At 38.7% G+C, this 26748-nt stretch overlaps 1 protein-coding gene across 1 annotated transcript; it reads left to right on the plus strand.

Moving 5' to 3' along the window:
* Positions 1 to 4842: 4842 nt before the first annotated feature.
* On the plus strand, positions 4843 to 20076 carry LOC110562317 (cysteine-rich secretory protein 2-like). Its single transcript, XM_021659039.2, has 9 exons — positions 4843 to 5107; positions 5808 to 5898; positions 8634 to 8711; positions 11652 to 11768; positions 12630 to 12717; positions 14772 to 14914; positions 15359 to 15456; positions 17719 to 17807; positions 19492 to 20076. Exons 3-9 carry the CDS (start codon positions 8643 to 8645, stop codon positions 19617 to 19619), a joined length of 732 nt encoding a protein of 243 aa, XP_021514714.1. The 5' UTR covers positions 4843 to 5107; positions 5808 to 5898; positions 8634 to 8642; the 3' UTR covers positions 19620 to 20076.
* The last annotated feature ends 6672 nt before the right edge of the window (positions 20077 to 26748 follow it).

Raw genomic sequence — 26748 nt, forward strand, 5'->3', positions numbered from 1 at the left:
GTCGTGAAGGAGGATATAAAGCTAATTGTTTTTCTACTTAAAAATTATCTATTACAGTTAATTCACTTTGTATCCCAGCTGTAGCTCCGTCCTTGTTCCATCCCAATCCCATCCTCCGTCCTTATTCTCCTCCCATGCCCCTTCCCCAGTCCACTGATAGGAGAGGTCCTCCTTCCCTTCCATCTTACCCTAGCCTAACAGGTCTCATCAGGACTGTTACTTTTAACTCTGTCGTGAAAGATGTTTTTTTTTTGGTGGAGTGTTAAGTGTATAAAATACATATTTGTTAGTGAATTCATAAAATCCATTGAGCTCCAAAATGGCTAATTGAAGTTAATTAAGATTCATAGACTTTGGGTCTGGTTAAATTACTGGCATAATTTTCTTTGTTTTGGAAGTTCTCAAGCACACAATCCCCCCTCCCCAACAGCAAACAACCTTATATGTCAATGAAGATATTTTTTGGAAGATTACAAGTCAACAGACAAAGGGTCCATTTTAAAATGTTATGCTTTCAAAAGGGTGCTTTGGACTATTCAGTGTAGAACAGAGTTGAGAATGGCAGCCATTGCATTCAGATATCACAGCCCAACTGTAACCTTTTGTGTGATATGTACATTTGGATAAGTCCTAGTTTCTGTCAGTGGTCCTTTCCTCTAAAAGTTAGAGATAGCATTACTCTACAACATCAAAATCATTTATGGTAAACATCACAATATTTGAACAATTCAACTCTAAACAAATTACAAGACATATGGACAAAGCCACTTTTAATTGTTAGTCTTACATTGGTCATATTTATCTATTCACAGCCAAGATACTTTTGAAAAAGAAATTTAAAACAAAGCATTTGCTCTCCATATGGACATTCAGGTTGGGACCCACATTTCCCATTCTTGCTCCACTCGGATTCTCTCTTGGTCAGTTGAATTCTTTGACCCACAATTTGCAGAATTTAAGGGGTCTTTAAGCAGAAGTTGCAGTGACGTTACATCAGATGCTGTAGAGGGATTTTTCTTTTTGGCCTTTGCTTGATTCTCTGAGCGTCTAAGTATTCTTCCAGAAGATCCTGCTTCCTCCTCAGAGAGGACACAGTTTCTGTAGGTCATGACAGGCTCTCATGCAACAGTGTCCTTCCTGCACCATTCTTTGACTTACTATTTACTCACAGCATTGTTGAGAACTTCCTATGTACTGACCGAAACATATATAAGCAGATGTCTCTTCCTGATACCTTTGGAGAGATGTCCATGTTCAATGCAGCTCTCCTCATTTACCCTGAGCAGACTGCCAGGGATTACAGGATCTGACATAGAACACAGAGGGTTTTTATAAGTCAGAACCATGAGATTATAGCCACATCCACATTTTTTTTTGTGGCAAAAAAAAATAAAATAAAATAAAATCTGGGTGAGAGTGTTGTATTCTCTGCAACAGAAGTTACAAACAGTTGTGAGCTGCCATGTGGGTGTTGGGAATTGAACCTAGGTCATCTGGAAGAGCAGACAAAGCTCTTATCCACTGAGATCTCTCCAGGCCCTTTCGAAATCATTTTTGCACATAGGGTGGAGAAGACATTCAGGGGAATGTTTAAGTATGAATAGGTAATTTCTATTTATGCTGTGTTTCCTTTTGTCTCACTCAGGCTTTGATCACCTGGGTCTCATTATACAACCCACTCTTTGAACTCTAGATGATGTGTTTGTCTTTGCCTGCCTTGATCTGGGATGCCAGGTGTGTATTACCACAAGAGGCTGCTGCTAGCTTTCCTAAGGAGACCATTGCAAACTGTCACTGAGTTATTATTACAGCTAAAGAAGTCTTTCACTCATCATGGCTAAGTTTGATGAAATGCAACTGTTTGTTTTGTTCTGGCCTAATTCAAGTTCAGCCTCTCAATATAGTGGTATATGACTTTGCTTGTTTTGACTGCAGCTTCCAGGTTTTAAAGTTCAGTTCCACTCAGGGCCTGTCATTCTATTAAGAGTAACTGATTCATCCAGTTAGGCACTCTGAGGCCTCTGATGAACAGGTTAGTTTCTTGTGTTCTTAGAAAGGACTTCAGTGAGGAGAGGTACTCTCAGCAAACCCCTGTACAAGCCCACGGGCAAAAGGAGCATGCTAATGAACACATTCCAAGCTATTAAAATAATAAAGTGTTAGAGACACAACTTCATTGACTTTTTTTTTTTTTTTTGGCATGGGTTGGCTGATTATTTTAAGCACCCCGGTTAATAACTAAAAATTACTGTAATAAACTGTATTAATCAAACAGGCTAAATGTTTCAACATGGAGTGATTGGTCTATGACTCACCAATCTTGCCACTGGCTAGCTGGCAGAAGAAAAGTGGCTTTTTGAAGCAGGGATTAGTGAAAAAGAGATTGTTCCGGTATTAGGTACCAGAGAAGAAGGCAAAGAGGAGAGGTGGAGGGAGAGAGACAGGGAAGGAAGGATTCAGGGAGGAAAACATCTATCATGGCTTAAATTTTATTTTCCACATATCAGTCCTTAGATATGCCTTAGGTATGTCTAAAATTTCAACCTGGTACTTGTGACAATGACCTTATTTGGAAATAAGATTTTGCAGATGTAATCAAATTGAAGAAAAATAATAATAAGTTAGACTAGAGACCCTAATCTAGTAAGTGATGTCCAGAGAAGAAGGAGGTTAATGGACAGAGGAGAAACACATGCCTATGGATAATAACCATTAAGGTTGTTTTTTTTTAAAGATTTGCATATTTTATGTATGAGTGCTCTATCTCATGTACATGCCAGAAGAGAGCATCATATCTCATTATATAGATGGTTGTGAGTCACCATGTGATTGCCCAGAATTGAACTCATGACCTCTAGAAGAGCAGACAGTGCTCTTAACTGCTGAGCCACCTGTCCAGCCCTGACTTATGGATAACAATCAGGTGAAGGATATAGGAGAAAATGGTTGAAGAAAGCTTCAAGCCCTGAACATCCAAAGATTGCAGCCACCAGAAGATGAGGAGTGGTATGGAATTAATTGCCTCTCTCCCAAAAACCTCTAAGGAAACTCACATCATACCAAAATCTTAATTTCAGACCTCTGTTCTCCAGAAACTGAGGAAAGTAAGTTTCTATTATTTTTAAGGATCTTGGTCTGTGGAACATTGTTACATCGCAGGAAACTAACACAGCTATGGTTCAGCTTCACAGTTTTTCTGTCCCCATCATCAAAAAGATGATGGGACATATTTCAGCTCCAGTGAGGAACCTTCTTTCTGTCTTTCCCTGTAAGAGAAAGAAACCTTTATCAATTCAGAAATAACTAGAACCCCCTCTTTCAAGATTTACTGCAGATCCTAAGCAATACTTGTTTTGGGAGGGAGAAGATTTTGTTTTTCAAGGCAGTGTTTTTCTATGTAGTCTTGGCTGTCTTGGACTTGCTTTGTAGACCAGGATGGCCTTGAACTCACAGAGACATGCTGTAATTACAGGCATGTGCCACATGCCTAGCTCTAAGCAATATTTTTAATTAAGAGGCATATACAGTGGTACTAGGAAATACACTTCACGTGTATGTGCTTTCTTGAGAAACTTTGCCAGCCTGAATTCTTTGCATTGTCTCTTACAGGAGAAGCTAGAATTTTGCCAATTCTCTCATTACACTTTTAGTGTTTTCTGAGTCCTACTTTGATGAACATTGTGCTGCGAGCATTTGTCACTACTCTGCTCCACCTTGTAGAATCATAGCTTTCCTGAGCCTCACTGCTAGTTGGTCTTTACTGTAGACAGTTATTGCTCATCCTTTTCAGCTACCTGGCAGCTTCCTGCTATGGTTAGAGAGCCCCAGTGGATAGCATGGCAAGCCATATCTCTTGTTGAGATCAGCTGGTTGGACCTCCCCTATCAGTGGACTTAGAGAGGGACAGGGAGGATATGAGGGAGAGAGGGAGGGTGAGATTGGGAGGGAATGAGAGAGGGGCATACAGCTGGGATACAAAGTAAATAAACTGTAATTAATATAAAAAATAAAACTTTAATTAAAAAAAGGAAAATGCTCCACTGGACATTTCATGGTTTTCTCTGTTCTGTCCACTGTATTCCATGTTCCCAACTGTGCTGCTGAGAAATCCCCAATAATATAAGCAACTCTTTTATCCTTTCCACTTCTTGCTTCACTGCAGAGACCTGTGGTCTTTTCTGTCACTTGTCACACTTCAACAGTAACCTAACAAGGGTCAGCACATTTCCACCGGGTAATTTTAGGCATCTGTGCCCCTCACTGGATGCAGCAGTTTCTTGATTAACTCTTGGAGTTGTTAGTGATGAAGGCAAAAGAGTGAATGAAAACAGATTAACCCCATCTTTTGTTTTGCTTTTGTTTTTCAACATTTGTTTGTGTGTGTGTGTGTGTGTGTGTGTGTGTGTGTGTGTGTATGTGTAAGCCATATGTGTGTAGGTGTCCTTAGAAGTGAGAAGAGGATGCTGGATCCTCTGGAGCTGGAGTTACAGGTGGTTAAGTCTGGGAAATGAATTCTCCATCTCTGGAAAAGGAGTGAGTTCACTTAACTGCTGAGCTTCCACTCCAGCCCCATTGCTTCTTATCATTGATAGCGGCATTTTCAGAGTACCAATACAGATAAAGATACTGAAAATAACGGAACAATAAACCCTCCACGATTCTGAAAAATTCAGTAAGACTTTCCTGATTTTTGTTTTCAATTCTGAAGCTCATTCACTCAGGCATTCTGGAAAGGAAGCGCTTGCTTTTCTCTCCACCTCCCTGGACTTTGAAACTTCAAAAGATATATTTCCTTTGCCCTCTTCGTAGTGCTGTTATGTAATCAGACATTGATTGCCTTCACCCCATCAACAACTGGCAGCAACAAAGTACAATTTCATATGTCACAGGGAAAAATATGCAAGAACTTGTTGTGGCATCCTACAGAGTGATGGTGGGGGAGGGTGGAGAGATTCTATGAAGAGGAACATTTAACGGCAAAAAGCCTCGTGACGTCGCCCCCACGCGGAGGCAGGAGGCCGTTACCATCACTGGCAGAGGGCAGGGACAGCAAGCGTCCCTGCTGGCTCTTTCCTGACAGCATGAAGATTTGTGCTGTGGAGTCAGGGTAAATATCAGGGTCAGACGGGAGAGTGGATGTGCCCAGGGTCGGGGAAATTGGTACGGAGAAAGATGTATGAAGTTAGGGACCGTCATCAGATTCAGGGACAACTGTTAGTTCACTTTTCTTAGTAAGAATCCACTGGAGATCCCTCCTGTCCTTAAAAGAGAAATCGTCCTGTGTCTTAGATTTCTGTTGAGCCACGGAGGAATTTTGAAGCCATTTCAAAGTCTGACTTTTATGCAGTCAAATTAAAAATTTCAGTGTTTTATTGTGTAAGTGTGCCCTTATATGACCATAGTAATTAGATCTGGAGTTATTAGCTCTTCTGAACTTCCTGTGATTGACTTCCAGAATCAAAGATGTGAAGCTGTATTGACCAAACACTGATGTATGTAGTTAACACTGTTGGAATTTATAGACATCTTTTGAAGCATGTGAAGATGGAAGTTCTTCATCAAAACGGGGGCAGCCAACCAGTGATTACTGGATTTATTAAGAAGTACACTTTTAGTTTAGTGTGAAGGAAATGCTAAGATTCTGCAGCTCAGTTTCACCCCAGTGCAGATTACAGTGTTAGTAGTGGCATCAAATAGTGAAGGATTAAGAGGACAATGGTAGACAGGTTTTAAGATTGTGATAAAGAGTGTAGACAATACAAGGCTATATTTACCTCTTTGTTTCAATTGTTGTTTCCATCTTCTAGGACAAGGAAAGCTAACACCATGACCCTGACACTTTAGGAAAAAAAAAAAAACATGTCATCCCGATCATAAAACATCAGAAGAAAGGACAAGGTATTTTTCCACTTATATGTAGTATGGGTAGAATGATCGTCAAGTTCTCAACTAAGTGTTAATATAGGTATCAAGAATAAGATAGAAAATAAGGGAGTCCATAAGACACATTTCCCTGAACACATTTTCAGCAATGGTGTCCTTCCTTGGACTCAACAAAGATGACTACAGTTTGGATTCATGACAGTATGGGAGTGGAATGTGTGACCTTCTATTCTTTTGGACATTGGAATTGCAGATCATACAGTACAGACACATTGAGTGACTTAACTGTATGACATTTTCAGGCTCATGTATATGCCTTTTAGTGAGGATGAAGTTAATTCCTTTGTCCTTATGTTAAGGAGGACCAGGCCTTTAGCACTTAATTCTCTTATAGAATATACTGTCTTTTCCTCACTATGACACCATGAAGAAAAAAAAAGGTGTCAAACAATTTTGAAATTAACTTTCAATCAAATTACACATTTTAATGGAAATATCTGATAAGGTTAACTCAATTTTAGGCACTGCAAGAGTTAATAAAAATTCTGATATTAAACGTTTATGGTTATGCATATTATACTATATGAGCACTATACCAGGAGTCTTAGAAAATTATGTATTTGTTTTTTCAAAATAAAACCATAGAGATTCACATTTTTTTTTAAAGAGAATACAGAGACTCTGGTGGATTTCCCAATCCTGAGATTTTCCAAAGACTATCTTAATAAACATTAAGCTACAGATAGGAAGTAAAAGTCACAGAAAATATATTCATGAATGCATTCAGCTTAAGAATGAAATAGTCTTGGGCGGTCAGTATAGAAACTCAAGAATCTGGAATTCCAGTTTTGCTCTGTGGATTTATATAGGCATCCGTATGCCAGTATCACATTGTCTTGATTATATCTCTGTAGTGAAATTTATAATCAGAAAGTGCTTTGTTCCAAGTATTCAGAAACAGTTTTTATTTTATTTGGCGCTCTTGCTGACTTGTTTGTTAATAGGTTTTTTTTCTCTAATAGTTGTTTCTGTAGATTCTTTAAGATTTTCCATATGTAAAAATTTATCACTTACAAATAGTTTATTTTTCCTTTAAAAAAATAACTTAACTGATAAGGAGGAAGAAAGGTGTGTTCTATGTAGTCATGTTAATATTTAGATAGGAATCAAATAACTAAGAGATGGTAATGAAATTTGAGTCTGCTGGAGTGAAAAAATACCATTTCAGGTCAGGGCTGATTGGGACTGACTTGAAGATGCAGAATGTGCCCCAAGACAGTTGTGATGTGTCATCTATCCTCTCCACCTTAACATGGATAAGGCAGACCTTTCAACTGTCAAACCAGCAACATTTGACTTCTAATGTAGTTTATTATGCTAATCACTCTAATGTTGCCAGGAGTAAAAAGCTACACTTAATACATCTACCTGTGATTGTTTTTTTTCGTCAAGACAAGTTTTCTCTGTGTAGGCTTGGGTCACTTTGTAGACCAGGTTGGCCTCAAACTCCCAGAGATCCACCTGCTTCTGCCACCATGAGTAGCAGGACTACAGGCGTGCACCACCATGCCCAGCCTTCTACCCGTGATTTTAAAGCTGATTGTTCTTTGAATGACACCAACAAAGCTCTTTCACAATGCCGTTACAGAAACCCATACTATCAATTTTGTAGAAATGAACATTTTTATGTTCATTATGTAAATAGAGTGTATATCTTATTCTCATGTTTTTAGTTTGTTACATCCACAGTAGAACTATGTTTACTGGGAAAGTGAAAAAGTGGTAATGATGTTTATCAATTAATATATGAGATTACGTGATAGGAATTATTAAAATAAGGAGAGAGGGGTTTTGTAAAGCTGAATTAATGAGTTGCTTTTTCAAAAGTGAAACAGTATTTATTTATTTTTGTTTTTAAACTATGTACAATGGATTTAAAGTCATTACTGGTGGGTGACAATGGGAAAGATGAGTATTTCTTCAGTTAAGCTCCTTTTAATATTATCCTAAGAACCCATGGGGTGTTATCCTATTTAAAAGGAACAATATGGGGGAGGACTAAAAAGCCTATTAAAATGCAATAATATTAAACAATCTTTGTACCCAGTCGTGGACTGACCAGAACTGAGTAGAGAGGGCCTTTCCTTCATTAATTATTTATTTGCTTTTCTGTACAATGACTTTTGACAATAATAAACAAAGATAAAAGAAACACAATTTCTAATTTCTTTCTTAGAGAAATAACCGATTCTAAAGTGGCTGGTGATTTGTGTCTGCATAATCCCAACTCTAAAATCTTGACTTAAGTTCTGGAGTAGATAAATAAATAGTTCCCCCTTCATTGAGAATAAGAAGTTGAGTGGTGGGACACAGTGAAGAAGGAACTGTACCCTTTCCCTCACAATGAGATAGATGATGATGTCAGCAACATAATCAATTATGAAGGAGTCTGTTTTGCTTACATTCCCATTTAGATGAAGGAAGAGCAGCAGATGTTTGCAACAGAAGATGTTAGGAATTCCCAAGTCATGGCACATGCAAGCCAAGGGCAACTGTCAAGTTATTCAGTTCATGTCTCTTGTAGTGACAGGGTGCATCATTGTGATTCTATTTGTACCATCTAGTGACTCTTTAACGGTTGTTAGTTAACTCTGAATGGACAGGTGCTTGGCATACCTTAGATCACCCAAGTTCCCCCTCCCAAGTCACTGCACTACTGACTTCAGTGAAGACATTTGCTTTATTGGTAGCTTCCAGCCATGGCTTGGTTCCAGCTGATGCTGCTTCTCTTTGCTCTGCTGCTGCAGTCGTTGCCCATAGAAGGAAAGGTAAGTTCAAAGCGGGAACATCTTGTCAGAGTAGTCTGCCAGCTTTGGGGAATGGTGGGCTACTGTGAGAGCAGAAGAATCCACAGTGGTGGGCTCAGAGCCCTTCACAGAGAAACAGATAGGGGACTAAGGCTACTCGCTCCATCACTCATGGCTATGATAACCACTAGTTACATGTGCCTGTGGGCACGTGAGAAGGCAAAATGTATTCCAAGTAAGAGGTTAACAGGCATCAAAGATGTAGCACAGGTTCCACAAAATCAAGCCTCACAATTACTCTATATTAAATAAGCAATGAGATAAAAGTATTTTGTGTAATTGGTCCAATAGTATATTAAGTTCAGAGCAATGTTAAGAATTACCAATGACTTGCTGACTGCACACAGTAGAAATGTATTTTCTCTGGCTGTGGAGGTTAGATGTCTGAAATCAAGGTCTGTCTGGAGATTCTATTCCCTTTACCTTATAGCGACTTGTACTAATTATTGTCCTTTGACAGGTGGCTGTGTCACTCCACCCTCCTCATGACACAGTTTACTCTCTATGTTTCTCATGAAATCACTTGGCATAAGATTCAGGTTGCACTTGGATAAGTTAGGATAATTTTGTGTCAAGATTCTCAATTTGATTACTTCTGTAATGACTTTTTCTTTCCCAATAAAAACCATATTTACCGGTCCTTTGAATTAGGGTATGGAAATATCTGGGGGGGGGGCGGGCAATCACTCAACTTATTATAAATAAGTATATTGCTGAAGTTAACTTTTTACATTTTAATATATCTATATCCAATTACTGTCACATTTCACCCCAAGTTATATTTCAAGAGTCTCATGCTCTACCGACTGAACTAGCCAGGTGGTGACCCAAATCATATTTTAAAATGATAACATGTTATATAGGTTTAAAGACCTAATTAATTATAGGTCTTCTGCCCAAAGTTTTTTCTACATTTTTTATTTCATATCATTGACACAGATTTAAAAATATATAATCTCAAACTTGTGTTTTCTTCCTCTATCACTATATTTTTCTCTTGCAGTTACTGCTTACAAATAATTGGACTGCTTTATAAATTGAAAAAAAATCTGATTCTAAAGTCATTGTACTGTGTTTATCAATGAGCATGGAATTAGCGTGTAGAACTTTATTACTGTGTGAAATCTTAAATTCACACCCATGATTTCACGTCTTTATGCTTTAATGATCCCAGAACAATGTTGCTCAACCTTGTCAGTGTGCGTAGGGCTCACACATGGAGTTCACTTCCTGGTCGGCCAGCCTGTGGATATGAGGTGCTGTCTCTTCTCACACTCTGCTCTCACTTTTAGCCTTTGATGCTCGCTAGTACTCCAGTCTTTGATAGTTGTTCAGACCTCATTTGACATTCATAACTGTAATCAGTCTTTAAAATAGTCAAATTCTTAGGCTGGAGAGAATTTTCTTCTTACCCTCACAGAGCTTTATTATATTGTTTTCCCATCATTTCTCCCTTGGTTGATTCACCCTTCCCCTGCCACACCTTCACAACTCTCTTTTCATTTTCTTGTCCAATTCTTGGCTTTCATTCACGAAATGACAAAGTGAGATGCCGTTGGGGTTTTGGCACCACTAAATGCTTAATGATTACCTCACTAAGAATAACTTTCTGTGCTTCTAAGCAGCCCTATGGACACTGTCCATCTTTTAAAACCCCAGTCCTTATCCTCAATAAATTGATCTCTCCTCATATAGATTGTATTTATGTATGAGGAAGCTATATTTTTCAATGTGATATGAACTCTGTAAGGATAGCTCCTGTTTTTTGCTTATTTTAGATTTGATACCCATTTTACTTTCTGATCTCTCCATAAAGTTCTATTAATGCTCTTCTAAAATTAAATAAAAATTTAAGTAAAAATTTTATGTATGAAACATGATATATGAATCAGAAGATAATTTTTTTCTAAGAAACCAACATTTTTGTGTTTTGAATTTACTTGAAGTGATATTTTGAGGATAATAGGAGAAACATGGCAATGTCTGATATTTCAGGAATTGGTCCTTGCTGATGCTTGACTTGTGAATCCACTGTACCTTAAATATATGCAGCACTGCTTTCTCAAAGTATTCCATCACCTTTGGTTTTTAGCATCATGTTATTCCCTCTTCTGCATAAATCCCTGAAGCTTGAGGGCAGGGCCTTGATGAAGACACCTCACTTAGGGCTGAGTGCTCCAAAGTCTGTCACTCTCTGCATAGTGTCCAGTTGTAATTCTCTTTGTTAATTCCCATCCACCGAAAGAAGAGGCTTCTTTGGTAATGTCTGAATGATGCACTGATCTATGAGTGTAGCAGTATATCATCAGGAGTCATTTTATTGCTATATTTCTTTAGCAGAATAATAGTAGGTTTTCCTCTAGATCATAGGGCCTATAGGGTCTCAGGTTCTTCCCCACTTTAGTCATGTCAGGTATGGATGGATTCTGTCTCATGGAGTAGGCTTTAAATACAATAAAAAGGTAGTCTGTTACTTCCATAATATTGACGCCATCCATACCGCAGAAATGTACCATGTGGGCAGATCACTGTTGTAAGTATAAAGGTTTGTATCTGGCCAATGTCGATGGCCTTTCTTCTTGGGTCATGTGCAGCACACCTCTCAGGCCACCATAGTATTTCATAGAAACAGAAACATATTGAAAGCTGAATCAACATCAAAATCTAGCACATGGCCTCAGAGGAATTTTTTCTTGTAATGAATCATCATTTCCAGTCTACTCAATCCTATTAAAATTAAGTGGTGACTTAGATTTATTGGTGTTCTAAGAAGCTAATATTTCCCTTTTCTATTTGTGTAATATTAAGTGATAAATAGTTTTAAAAGTTATTTTTTTTTGTTGAAATGATTTCTTAACTGTCTGAGAGCTTCAGAAAATGTTAAAAGTTATTTTTCTTCAGGATCCCGAGTTTACTTCTTTGACAACTAACCATCCACACATTCAAAGTGAGATTGTAAGTAAACACAATGAACTGAGGAAAGCAGTTAAACCTTCTGCCAGAAACATGCTAAAAATGGTAAGTGACTGTGATGGAAATGGTGCAAGCCTGCTGTGGAATTGAGGAGCCAGCTGTGGGGGCAGGATATAGACATAGAGAGAGAAGCAGTTGGTGATGTTCCTGTTTTGATTTTGCTATTTTATTTAAGTTTTTATGTGAGAAAGACTGTATTTTTGCTTTTGACATGGTTAAATTACTTTTCAGGTTTGGGGGCCTAACAAGTTAGGAAGAATTAGAATTAGTATGTGAGGGTGGTCATGTACACATGTGTATAAGTGCCTGTGGAGACCAGAGGCATCTGATTTCCCCATAGAACTTGTTATGGACAGCTGTAAGTCAAATGACAGGGGTGCTGGGAACCAAACATGGGACCTCTACAAAGGAGCAGTAGGTTCTCTCAACCACAGAGCCACCTCTGTTCTCAAAGAGATCCTATACCCTTAGTGCACAGCACTACCCAGGACATTGTTAATGGTATTTTATCCTCTTCTGCCTGAATCCCCACATGAAAGCATCAGGCAACAAAGGACTTTGGGATATCTCAATCAGCTTAAAATATTAATATTCTAAGAATGATTCACACATACCAGTATTTAGCATCATTCACACACATATTCTAGATGTGGCTTTAGAGTTAGGTATTTTGCTCTGATATACATCCTTAACAGTCTTATCTTTATGTGGAAACTGGCAAACACTGAAAATAAAACAAGCAAAAGAGGCTTGCTTTTAACTTTTATTATTTTTATTAATTAATTTTGATGTCCGTGATAATTAGAAAATACCTTTACAGAATTTTTATAGTCTTGCTAACCAATCAAATTATATGCTTTCATTATGGTTGGATAATCATAATTTTCTTTTCTTTTTGATATTTAGGAATGGAGTGTAGCAGCAACAACAAATGCTCAAAAATGGGCTAATAATTGTGTTTTAGAGCACAGTAAACCAGAAGACCGGAAAATCAGTAAGTACTTTACATATGGCTGCTGAATGAATGAATAAATTTAATACTAATAATCCTTTGTAGAATATTGCATTAAGACTTTCACATAAATGCTCTTCATGCTATCTTTCAAAATAATTTATTCCTGTATTCAGATAAAATTATTATAACTTGGTTCATGTTAATTTAGGTTTTACAAATGTTTCATGCAGGGTATCATTTGTTCTCTCTAAGCACATAAGCAAAGCAGATCATGTGTCATCCTTTTAAAAAGAATTCTCAAATTAGAAAAACAATTAACTTTCCCCTGGCAAGGCTACCTTGCCAGGCTACCAGGGAAGAGGATGCAACTTGATTAGCTGGGGTGGGTGGGTGGATGGGTTGGGGCTCCCCTTCACTGTGGAGTAGGGGAGGGGGAAGGAGTAAATAGGGAGGGAGGGTGGAATCTGGAGGAGAGAAGGGAGGGGACTATGACTGGGATGTAAAATGAATAAATAAAAATTAAGATTAAAAACAAACAACCGCCCCCAAGCCCCCAAAACAAGCAAACAAAAAAAGTAAAACAACATTTAGGAGGAAAAAGGCAGTCCAGGGAACACAATGACATCATGTCATACTAGAGTTATTCTCCTCAGGCTTTATCAAATCTAATCTTTTGCTCCTTCATTTTGATATTGTGCAGTTGTTCAGCTTTTTTTTCCCTCTACATTTATGGGATATATTTGTGTGCAGTTGCTTAATTTTGCTGCAAAATGCTTCATGTTTTGATAGCACATTCAAAATCTGTGAATATTTTGAGAATGCTTATTTTTAAATTAAGTAGTGAAGTAGTTTTCTTCTCTCTTTCCTTAGTTCGTTAATTAATTAATTAATTTATTTTTGGGTAGGCAGGATCTCACTTTGTAACTCTTGAGTGTGTTAGAACTGGCCATGTAAACCAGTGGGTCATTAACTTGCTGTGGTTCTCTTGTCTCTGATTCCTAATTCTGGGAGTAATGATGTGCAATACCAAGTCCAACATAAGCATTGTTTTCTAAGTTATGGGTCTGATGGATTTACAGATTGGTGTAATAGACTACACAGGACAAGAGGACACATTTTATGGAGAAGTACAGAGCCATGAGGGAGGAAAGCTGGATGATCAGTTCTCACCTAGAATATTTACTTATATTGTGAAGCATGTTGCACACAGAGAAGCCCTTTCTTAAGGTGGTTAATCTTCCCTCTGTGGTCTCAGCTGATCTGTTATTTTTATCATTGCTGCTGCAATAATAAAAGAACAGTGAAGAGATAATCAGTAGGTTGAAGACTTAAACAGTCTTGGGGATCAAGTGTACTATTATATCATTCCTTTTCTTCACTATAATGGATATATGCTCGAATGTTTGATATGAATTGTATGCACTATACACATGGTACTTCAAGTTTACACAGATTAAATGAGAATGTGGCAACCATGAAGCTTGTCCTGGCTATATCTGGTTCTCCAACGAAGAGGATTAAGTCTGTGAAATCATCTTTCCTGCTGAAAGCTGTCTTTTTAAAAATGGTCTCAAATGCCTTTGTCATATAAAAAATACCACAGACTTCTCTTTAGGGTCTTTGTGTGTGTGTGTGTGTGTGTGTGTGTGTGTAAACTGGTGAATGTGACAGAGGAGAAAATGCCTAAGTGTTAGTCAATGTCTTTACTAAGCCTGCATCACGAAGCTGATTGCTCAGACGGCATAGAGACGTCAAGAATTTAGTGCCTTTAGGATGATTGTAGTTTTGACAATGCAAATAGAGAAAGGGTTTAAAAGAATGGGGTGTTAAAATCTATTCAAATATTTGCATGCTTAGTCCAGCTTGGTTCTGATTAGTCTTTTCATCTGATTAGTTAACTAACCAAACAACTAACCAACTAACTAACCAACCAACTAACTAAACTAACTATTAACCTAAGCAGGCACCCTACTCCCAAGACAACCAACAGTTAAACAATGTAGGCCCTATGGCTGAAGTACAGCATTTTGCATTTGTGTTGTTTTCGTTACTGAAAGTTTTATTGTTTTCTTCATAAATTCATTCCTTCCCAGATGTAGGATGTGGTGAGAATCTCTTTATGGCAAGTGATCCTACTTTGTGGTCAGTCGTAATTCAAAGCTGGTTCGATGAAAGTAAATCTTTTATTTACGGTACAGGAGCTAAAGGTAACGCAGCTGTTGGACATTACACTCAGGTGAGTAGAGCAGATGGAGATACCATCGTTATAAACATTGTGATATAATGACCAATGCTTCTCCAGCAGATGGCCCATTCCTATCTTCAGTTTGAGGGGAAAGGCTGAGTAGGTATTACATACCTCTGTCATTTGATTGATACCTTAAGATATATTAATTTATGTCCATATCTGGAGAATAATTGATAGGAAAGCATACAGTATATCCTTCCATTACAAGTGGATAAAAGAGTGAACCCACATTGCATGTTTAGTATATTAAAAGGTATTAAAAATAAAATTTTACTACTCTGATTTCCAAAATTAAATATATTATAAGGTATATCTCATAGACTGTAGCACCCACATATTTGTGTGCTGTATATGTTAATATTTAATTTTGAGTATCTTACCAGTTTTATAATGAATATCCATGCATTTATTTATCTCCCATCGGACATGTAGCTTGTTTGGTATTCATCTTTCAAAGTTGGATGTGGAGTTGCTTTCTGTCCCAACCAAGAAATGTTAAAGTACTTCTATGTTTGCCATTACTGTCCTGCGTAAGTATGCATTCCGGAATGCGATATGTGTAATTTTTCTTGTAATTTAATGAAATTTCTTATGTAAAGCAAATTAGAATCACAACTATACATCCACCAAGGGAAGGAAGAATGTCAGTGTTTATCCTGTTAAGACCCAGAGAACTTTAAGACCCAGAGAAGAGAGCAGTTCCACAGTTCTCCATATAAAGATCTAAGATCTTCATCATTTAGGATATGATGTTCTTGCTTTCAATTATCCTTCCCTAGGCTCACGTTCATTCAAGGATGATTTTGTGCTGTGGATTTCTCTAAGATTTCATGTTATCTATTTTACTAATTTCACACTCCAGGACTGCCCAAGTTTGATGTTAGAACAAATGGTTTAAGCTGGTGGCTTGCAAATGGGGGTGACAAACCATTTTGTTTTTAAAGTTTTGTTTCTTCACTTTATGTCCTGAACATAGCTCCTTACCTCCTCTCCTTCCAGTCACACCCTCCCGCCCTCTTTCCCCCTTCCCCATCCTCCCCTTCTTTTCAGGAAAGAGAGGCCTCTCCCTCCATATCAATCCTCTCAAGCACATCAAGTCGCATCCAGACTGAGGATGCTGTGGGGATGACATACCTTGATTTCAACTTTTTTTCTTTCTTTTTTTTTTTTAAAACTACATTGTTACCCCAAACTCTGCTCTTCTAAATATAACTAAATATAACCATAATGTAGTTTTGAGTTTTAATTTTGTTTAATTTTTGAAAGTGGTGTGGAACTATACTTCCTTTCAGATTTGCTTAGAGATGGTTACTCAGGTGAGATAAAACTGTAATAGGAGAGGTTTTAACTCAGAATTTGTTTTTCTACACATACATCTTTTTAGGGTTTACTACAGAGAATTCACTGACCATGGAGATAAGTATCTAAATCTATTGCTTGATTGTAAAAGCATCACATAGGTAGGCCCAGGAAACATTATCTGGAATGAATAATGGGAGGATGCTGGGAAATGGACCTACACAGCATTTTTAGGAACCCCATGGTATCTCTAGAGCTCACTCTCACTCAATACTCTGAGACTCAGCGGCACTGCCTTTGGCTCTTGCTCCACGTGCACAATTAAGATTTAATTCCCACGTATGTTCATGTTCATTAACTGAGCCGTGTGGTAAAGATCATCATGAGTCACAAACCAAGTCCTGTAAGATATTATAGACTGGATGTTGGCATAGGTCAAATTCTCACACATGATCTCTCTTTTTAAATTTATTTTTTTATAAATTACAGTTTATTTACTTTGTATCCCAACTGCAACTTCCTCCTTCATCCCCTCCCAATTCCACCCTCCCTCTGTTATCTCCTCCCATGCCCCTCCCCTTCATGGGGAATCAGCCTTACCAGGCCACAGGAGAAGAGGATGCAGCCAGTCCTGATGAGACCTGATAGGCTAGGGTCAGATATTAGAGGAGGAGGACCTCCCCTATCAGTGGAGTAAGGGAGGGGTTGAGGGGTAAAGGAAGGAGAAAAGGTGGCATTCCCATTTACCAGATATTCTTTCCTGGAGTGATGTGTTTCCTTAACCCCCACCTTGCAGGATCTTGTCTTAGTATTAGTTCATCCATCTGGCAGCAAAAGGGAAAATGTACAGCCTGTTACCACAATTTCCTTACTCAGTTTGATGACTTACAGCCACAAAGATAGTTTGATGATGGATCATGGTTATCATCTATACACAGCTGGGAAGAAACCTCACATTGAAAGATTTCCTATATCAGATTGACCTGTGTCCATGACTGTTTGGCATTTTCTTGATTGCTAATTGATGTAGGAGGGTCTGCCCCACTTCTGGCTATGCCAACTTTAGGCAGTTAGATTCTGGGCTACAAAGACAAAATAGCCAAATGAGCCTGGGGGCAAACAGTAAGTAGCATTTCTCCAGTCTCTGCCTCAGTTCCTACCTTGGGGTTCCTGTTTTGGCTCCCTTCAATGATAGGCTGTAACCTGCAAGCTGTAACAAACCCTTTCCTCTCCCAAATTGCTTTTAGTCAATGCTATATTTCGGCAACAGACAGCAAACTAGAACACAGCGCTCATGAGTGACGTGTGTGTGGAGTATTATCTCAGTATGTGGACTTAATGTGGAGTATTATCTCAGTTGCACTATGGGAATCTAAGTTTTAGTTTTGTTTATAAAAACTGAAAACTGCATAACTGTGTATGTATGTTAACTCATGCTTCCATGCAGAAAACAAACAGCAAAGGGAAACATAATTGTATGTTTCAAATTTCAGGGGTAACAACGTGATGAAAAAGGCCACCCCTTACATACAAGGGGAACCTTGTGCTAGTTGTCCCAATAACTGTGAAAACGGACTATGTAGTAAGTATGACATGACCCACTGGTTGCTCATCATATAGTTAGCATTTTATTTTACTCTATGAACTGTAAAATTGACTACATGATATATTCTTGGAAGAGTAAACCTCTGCTCAAGAAAATGTTAAACTATTTTATATAGTTCAGCAAATTAAATTTATTTGCAATGAAAATAATTTTATGTATGTTACATAATGGGGCATTTACCTTACTCTCGGTGACTGTGATGTGCTGAGACTGTGATGTGCTGAGTCCTTCATGCATAAATCATAAGATGATATCAATAGGACCAAAGTGATAGTTCAAAAAAAAAAAAGAGAAAAAAAAAAGAAAAAGAAAGTTGGGGCTGGGGAGATGGCTCAGTGGTTGAGGGTACTTGGTGTTCTTGCAACAATATCTGCATCCCAGTCCAAGAACTGAGCAATTGTGGTTCACAACTGCCTATGACTCCAGTTTCAGGCTATCTGGTGTCCTTTCTGCTCTTTGCAGATTCCTGAATACAGGTGCTGGACATACAGATACGCAGGTACACATATACACATAGCTTAAAATATCATTTAAAAATTAAATCATGTATACCTGTAGGAATTGAGACCATGTTTTACTTATTTTACATCTCATAAGTCTTTGAATTCCCTATGCTGATTTTCTCATTTCTATACTATACTCAGAAACAGTGTTTACCTTTAAAATTATCCCTTTTTTTATAATTAGGTGATAGTTTTTGCAATATTTAATCACAATATCCACTCTGCACACTGTATTGGCTTATAGAAAAACATGGCTGTAAATGAAAGAATACATACTATGTTTTTATTTTTCCATGAATAGAAATAGGCATAACTACCATTTTCAATGAGTCTTCAACAAGAAATTTTAAACAAAAGAATATCAGTTATGTTTCATAAAAAATGTATGACACCAGTGTAAAGAAATCATAAATGGGAGTCAATTCAGAAACAGGGGGGAACACTTTAAATGCAGTGGGTTTTATTGCAAAATGATCCAAATGAATATTGTTTGAGTGCATACTTGTTAGAAGCAGAGGGACTAGAATGTAGCTTTGTTGTGTTCCAGACTTAAATGCCTTGTTGGAATTCCATATCCCTGAGATTGTAGGAGAGCTCTGAACAGACCACTCTTATGAACAATCAACTTTGAGGGTCTGAGTTCAGAGAAAAACATGGCATACTGTCCTTGTTTCATCCATTCACAAAGGACAATCACTCCTAAAAGTATAAAGTTGTGTTTCCAAAATCTGAGATGAAAAAAAGTCTGTATAATATGTGCCTTATAAGCTTAGCCCCTAATGGATATGTGTTCTGTGGGGACCGGAAATGAGCTGGTTGGGCTAAGAAGCTAATTTAAGTCACCTTGCATTAGAATAACTACATTTGCCTAGTGCCTTCTCTGTTGGACTCAACAGACCGAGATATGTTTACATCATTTCTTTCCTTTGGATGCTAAGCAATAAAACTGAGTTCATTTTAGAAATATTCCTCTGAATTTAAGATATAAAAAAATGTGATGAGTCAGTGAGTTCAGCTGATGTCTCTCCTTGAGACCCACCACAGCTGTGACGATGCTAGTGTGTTTCTCCTACCTCTTTTGGACATTTTAATGAGTGGAGTTTTCTCCTGCTACTTCAGATAATGGCAATAAGATAACTATTCTACTTTCATTGCAGCCAATAACTGTAATTTTGAAGATGTACTTAGTAACTGTGAATCCTTGAAGGCTTCAGCGGGCTGTGAACATCAACTGCTCAAGGAAAAGTGCCAGGCTACTTGCCTGTGTGAAGACAAAATTCATTAACATGTCCAGTGTGCAGCATGAAGGACTACATGAGAAGGGGATGCAGACTTACCTAAGACATGATGGGGAAACATAGTAGTGACAAGCCGGATCCCAAATGACAAGACTTCTTTTCCTCCTGGATTTATACAGAAATCTTTTCCATGCAGCCATTAAAAAAAGTGTTGTGTAGGATGGCAGCTTTGGATTTTGACCGTTGCTTTAAATGTAGCGAATTGAATCAAGTGGAGAATTCTGAAAGTTGTTCCAAAGCAGGTTGTTCACCCGTATAACTCACCTAGAAAGACGAGACTGAGAACGGTTTGTGCCCTGAAACAATTGCAGCAGAAGAATTAACGGTAGCAACATCACCATCAATCTACTCCAAGTGTCCACCAGCATGAAGCTTGACATTTATATTTGTCTTATGTCCTTTTAAATACAAGTAATCATCTTTTTCAATAAAGAACTCAGGCTACTACATGTATATGATTTTTACGTAATACTTTATAGCATGTCTTTTAACTGCTAATAACTAAGCCTAGAAAGGAAATTTTACAGAGGAAAAAAATATTAAATAGATGCATAATGTTAAACTTAAACAGAAAACATATCAATTATGTTTTGATTTTATTTAATGTATATCTAATGTAATCACTATATAGAGGATATAAGTCAATATAATATAAGCATAGGTATCTGATGAAACAATTAAGATTAATAACTGTCTTAAGGAAGTAGAATTCATAATCTGCATTTCATTCAGGATTGTTTGATGACAACATGCAAATTAGCTCACTTGTTCATAAGACTAAGTACACAACATCTCAAATATTGAAAAGGTTACCAGAAGCAGTCAAAAAGTAGGTTTGCTCAAATAGATAGTGACATTCCATGAGCTCCCAATATCCCCAACATGATACAGAAATTGTGGTACATTTACACAATTGTATACTCGGCAATTAAAAACAAGGAAATCATGAAATTTGCAGGCAAATGGTGAGATCTAGAAAAGGATCATCCTGAGTGAGGTATCCCAGAAGCAGAATTACACACATGGCATATATTCATAAGTGGATACTAGAACTAAAAGATAAGATAAACATACTAAAATCTGTACACCTAAAGAAGCTAAACAAGGAGGAGGCCCCAGGCTTAGATGATCAATCCTCACTTAGAAAGATAAATGGGATGGACATTGGAAGTAGGAGAAAACAATAAATAGGACAGGAGCCTACAATAGAGATTCTCTGAAAGACTCTACCTGGCAGAGTATCAAAGCAGATGCTGAGACTCATAACCAAACCTTGGGTAGAGTGCAGGAAATCATATTAAAGAAGGGGGGAGTTAGTATGACCTGGAGAGAACAGGAGCTCCACAAGGACCAAATATATCTGGGCACAGGGGTCTTTTCTGAGACTGATTCTCCAACCAAGAACCATACATGGATATAACCTAGAACCCCTGCTCAGATGTAGCCCATGGTAGCTCAGTATCCAAGTGGGTACCCCTAGTAAGGAGAAAATGGACTGTTTCTGACATTAACTCAGTGGCTCGCTTTTTGAACTCTCCTCCATCCCTGAGGGAGGAGAAGCCTTGCTAGGCCACAGAGGAGAACATTGCAGTCCTGATGAGACCTGATAAGCTAGGGTCATATGGAAGGGGAGGAGAACCTACCCTACCAGAGGACTTAGAAAGTGGCAGGGAGGAGATGAGGGAGGGAGGATGGGGTTGGGAGGGAATGAGGGAGCTACAACTGGGATATAAAGTAAACTAATATAGAAAAATTTTAATTAAAAAAATTAAAAATTTATTCAATGTCAAAACTTTGTACTCATAAAATGGGTAACTATTAATTTTCCTTCATGAAAAGTCATGTATTCATCAGGGTTTTCTAGAGAAACTGATACAATAGATATATCTCTATATATCTACATCTATATCATCTATATATATGTATATTAGAAGGGGGTTTATTAGATTGTTTTATAGGCCAAAATACGATTAAGCCAACAATGGCGGTCTCTTGAAAGAAAGGCTAGTAATCTAGTAGTTGTTCAGTCTTCAAGTTGTTCAGTCTGGGTGTCTCAGCTAATCTTCAGTCTACATTGGAATCTAGAAGTAAGTTTCAATATTAGTGAAGGAATGCCTCAGCAGCATTCATAGATGTACTTGCCAGCAAGAGAGCGAGGACAAGCAGGCAGAAATCAGAAGATTCCTTCTTCCATATCCTTTTATATAGGCTGTTAGCAGGTGTGGTCCAGATTTAGGGTGGCAGATCTTCTGAAGTCAAATGATCCAGCTTTATTGTGAGTCTTTTTACCTCAAATGATCAAGAAAATCCTTCAGAGATGTGCTGCGCTGCTTGGCTTTTAGTTGATTCCAGTTGTAGTCAAGTTGACAACCAAGATTCGCCATTGCTGATCATATATAGAAATGTATCCAACCTTCTTCCATGACCCAATGGGAGTTGTGTAGACAGGATGAATTGTCTTTTAATTTGCTGAAGACTTCAATACAGCAAACAGAGATGAACATGTTGCAAGTGTATGGTAGATCTGTGTTAAGTAGGCAGCATCACTACCAGTTGTCTGGGCATCTTTCAAAGCTGCCTCACCTCCCACATTCTTCTCCCTGCTTGCTTTGCTAGGGGAACTTTATAGTCTGTTTTATCACATCACATGCATACATATGTATATTTTAATTTGAAGGCTTTTTGAGACTGGAATACCCTTGTGTTCCAGGGCAAGAACTCTTACAAGGTGCTGCCTAGTAATTTCCCTTTCCCAGTTTTAGCAGTTTCTGTCAACTTCAGACAAGTTGAGTCCCTGTGTTCTCTGGTTTCAATCCTGAGTTTAAAAATGTATCTTTCCTACAGTTAAAAATTTCTCTGTTCTTTTTATTAAGTGATGGTCAATCTGGCCTATGGCCTTGAGTACTGAGCTATTCTGATTTGTCCCCTAGTTTGTGGTCCATGTGATTTCTGGTCTCATACAGTTAATCTATTTGACTCTCTATCCTTCATTGTGCCTCAAGTGACCTCTGTTTTATTTCACAGTTCTGTGAGACTAGGAAACAGCCTCCACTCCTGACAGCAGCTCCGTGAGGCATGTTCTGGTAAATTGGTTTACCTCTGCTTATGATGATGTGCAGAAGCAGCTCTTTGACATTTTTAAATTCTGTAGGGGAACACGTTCCTTTCTAGATAAAACTAATTGTATGGCTAATGGATAAAGAACTTTGGGGATGTATTTTTCCTCTTTTAGTATGCTTATAAAGGCCTGTGTCTCTGCTATTATATTAAAAACAAAAACAAAGAAAAAAAAAACAGAAATGGAAAAGGGATCCAAAAAGCAGGACAGAGTTGATGGTTACAATATAGTGTTGCTAAGGTGGCTAAAGGAAAAGAAAAATCTTTTAAGTGAAAAATATTAGATTATAAATGACTGCCTTAAAATAGAATATTCCAAAAAAGATGCAAATACAACTAAAATGTTAAACTACATTATAAATGGTTATGAGAGTTAAAAAGTTGAAATATGGGTATAGCTATTTGGCCATAATTACAGGAGTTTTAAATTCTGCAGATCAAAATTCAACAAATTAATATACACCTAAAATCTAGTCCTGTGGAAGTCAACTAGCTTCTCTTTAGATTGTGATCTGCTTTGGGTAATATAGTAAACTGTACAAGTTAGGCAGCTCAACAGTAGGCTCAGCTGGTAAGAGCACTTACTGATATTCCAGAGGATTAAAGTTTACAACCTAGCACCTGTCAGGGGGTCATCACTTCCACAGTACGTTTTAAAAGAACTAACCCATGTTTAATTAGCATACAGTTTTCAAAATGCCTTCAACAATACCTCTTTTCTATCTCTTGGTCCCCAGGAACTATACCAAGACAAATATCCCACCTTGTTCCCTGTATAAATACAAACATATACGTTGGTGCTGGCCTGCCTTTCTGATTGGGTGGGAAGGTGTCCAGGAAATCCACAACTACAAGACTGAAAATCTGTGGGCTGGGAAGGTATCCCAGCTCTGAGGTGGGACAGTGTCCCAAGGGTGTCCTGAGGCATTGGATCCCACGAACCTCACAGCTCTGGATGGGACAGTATTCAAGGGTATCTTGAGGCATGAAAACCCAGGAACCACATAGCTCTGAGAGGAGGACCACTCAATAGAGGAGACATTGCAGCTCCCAGCAGAGAGTTGTCCCAACCCGTGATGAGCTGAGAGGAGCTTTAGAGTCTGAGCTCCACTCCTTTTGTTTCTTCTTTTCTTCTTCTTCTGATGAGTGGGTCACAGCAGGGAGTAAATCTGTTAAGAGAGATTTATTGAAGGGATGAATCCAGGGGAGTAGGGATGAATCCAGGAATGGCTGCTTCTGCTCCAGGGATTGGGTGGGATTTCAAGTCCTGAGCTTTGGGGAGCTCAGGGATTGACCCGGCCTGCAGGTCTGTCAACGGAGACCCTGAATGGGGGAGTGGGAATGGAAAGGAACAAGAGATGCGAAGAATCAAGACCAACACAGGCTGTCTGATCAAGGCCTCCGTTTATTCGAATTTTTTTTTCACACAACTTTATAGGGAGAAGGCAGGAAGGGAAAATGCACCAGTGGGATATTTTATGGCTGCAGGAGATAGTCGAATAGTTTTTTTGGTGCCGGAGATAGCACGGTATTTTATGGCGTGGAGAGATAGCAAGATGGCAGGATAGTTTATGATACAGGAGACCACGAAGTGTTTACACAAGATAGGGTTGTAATGTTGCAAGGTACTGCAAGAATGTCTGCTGAGAGATCTGAAGATTCTCCAAGCCTAATGGCCTCTGGCAAGTGCTTAATTGTACATCAAACATTTTCCCAGGAAGCGCTCCTAATCAGCAGAGCCAGGTGTGCTTTGTTCTCAGCAACAGGAGAAATGGCTGGAGTCTGCTGTGGTGCCAAAAGGCTCCCCACAAGGGATTGGTGGGTTTTCCTGTTCAGGAATTGGTCTGTCTTCTTCCCAGCCCCTGTGATGCATTCTACTGAGGGGCTGGAGATGACAGGTTCAGAGGTCTGGGCTGGGAGGAGATGGGCTCCTGTAGCTTTCTGAGGCAGAGATCTTGTCACTTTTCTGCCTTGGCGGTTATAAAGTCTACAAAGTGTACAGGATTTACACAGTCCCCTGTGAAGGCAGTAGGCTGAAGCAGGAATGGTTGTCATCATCATGGACAGTTCTCATGGTGGCAGCAGTAGATATTCTGAAGCAGGAAAGGTGTCGCTTCCCATAGCAGTTGGCCGAGGCAGGGAAAGTCACCGTGTGCAGCTCCCACTGAGTGCTCGCCATTTTTTCCCCCTCCTTCCTCCACAGCCCCAGGGCAAGAAGGTGGTACTCACTGTCACTGGTAGTAAGCCACTTGGAATTTTAGTGGCCCACTAAAATTCAAGGGCTACTATGTATTTCATTGGCTTCTAAACCTAGCTTTTATGAGGAGGAGGGGTGCAGTGAGCCCTTCGGATTCTCTGATGCCTGAAGGAGGTCGGGGACAGCCGTGGGTTACCACAGCTTGTGGCCAGGACAGTTTGGGGTGGCAGGGCCCCTCAGTTTGGCGTGCCACCACAGTCCTTGGGCATAGTGGGACGGCCGAGGCTTGGAATCGCCACAGCAGGCTACATCAGCTGCAGTGGGCTTGGGGTGGCAGGTTACCACAGCTCTGCTGCCAGGGGTTGAGGCTGAGGAGCTGAGGTGGCGGCTGCAACAACCCAGCTGTTGTCATAGCAAAAGGCCACCTCAGCTCTCTACTCTGTAGTGGGCGTGGCTCGCTAGGCACTGAGGCCGCAGGTTGCCTTGGGTCCAGCTTTATAGTATGCATATGTGTTTATATTTTTATTTAGGTATATATATATTTAGGTAAAAAAAGTTCTTTTCACATGCATTTAGGTACACCTTAAAATTTATTAATAATCTTAGGGCATTTTATTATATGATGAATATAATTTCTCTTTTGCAGTATATTTGGCATAGCTAACTTCTGTGATGCAATTTAACCTTCCAATTTTATTTGTAATATTAATTTTTTGTGTGTATTTGTGTGTGTGTGTGTGTGTGTGTGTGTGTGTGTGTAGTGATGACTGTGTTCCATACTACACATGCAGATGTCAAGGGTGGTCAACCTGGATATCCATGGTCTCTATGGTGGTTGGAATGAAAATGACCCGTATAGGCACATAGGGAGTGGCACTTTTAGGAGGTGAGGTACAGCCTTGTTGGGGAAGTGTGTCATAGCCGGTGGCCTTTGAGAAACCATATGCTCAAGCCAGGCCCAGTGTCTTATTCTCTTCCTGTTGTGTGCATCAGAATGTAGAACTCTCAGCTCATCTCCAGGACCATGTCTGCTTGTGTACTGCCAAGGCAATAATGGACTAATCCTCTAAACTGTAAGCCAGCCTCAATTAAATGTGTTTCCTTATTAGTGATGCTGTGGTCATGGTGTCTATTCACAGCAATAGAAATCCCAACAAAGACATGCCTTCTAAGACATCTGGTTCCTAAAGATTGAACTAAGGTCAACAGTCATGGCTGAAGGCATCTTTCCCACATGAGTCATCTTACTGCTCCAAATGTAATAAGTTTTATTTACAAAAAAAAAAAACATCAGATGGAACAGATATGTAGATATGAAGGATATGTTTTTAATAAAAAGAATGTTAGCATAAAAGGAAAATATATCTGGGTAATCAATTTATTAGGAAGAATTTATAAATGATTGTTACAGATAAGGAATAATTAGAATATTTTAATATGTATTATGAGAACTAAAATTAAACAGAAAGATATCAGGATTACACCTGCGTTAATATGAAGTACTTTATTTCCCCCTTTTATTAACTATAGCTTGTTTTCTCATACAGTATTTTAATAGAGTTTTCCCTCCCTCTGCTCCCAGTTCCTCCTCACCTCCTTTCCCATCTGGTTCCTCTCCCTTCTCGCCGATCATTAAAAAAGAACAGGCTTATAAGAGAATGACAACAAAGTTTAGCAACATAAAATATAATAAGAGAAAATGAAAACCGTCATATCAAAGTTGGACAAGTCAAGCCAACAGAAAAATTGAAGAGCCCAAAAGAACAAGAATCAGAGACCCACTCATTCACACATTCAGGAGT

Source organism: Meriones unguiculatus, chromosome 16 (assembly GCF_030254825.1).
Source record: "Meriones unguiculatus strain TT.TT164.6M chromosome 16, Bangor_MerUng_6.1, whole genome shotgun sequence".
Classification (NCBI taxonomy): domain Eukaryota; kingdom Metazoa; phylum Chordata; class Mammalia; order Rodentia; family Muridae; genus Meriones; species Meriones unguiculatus.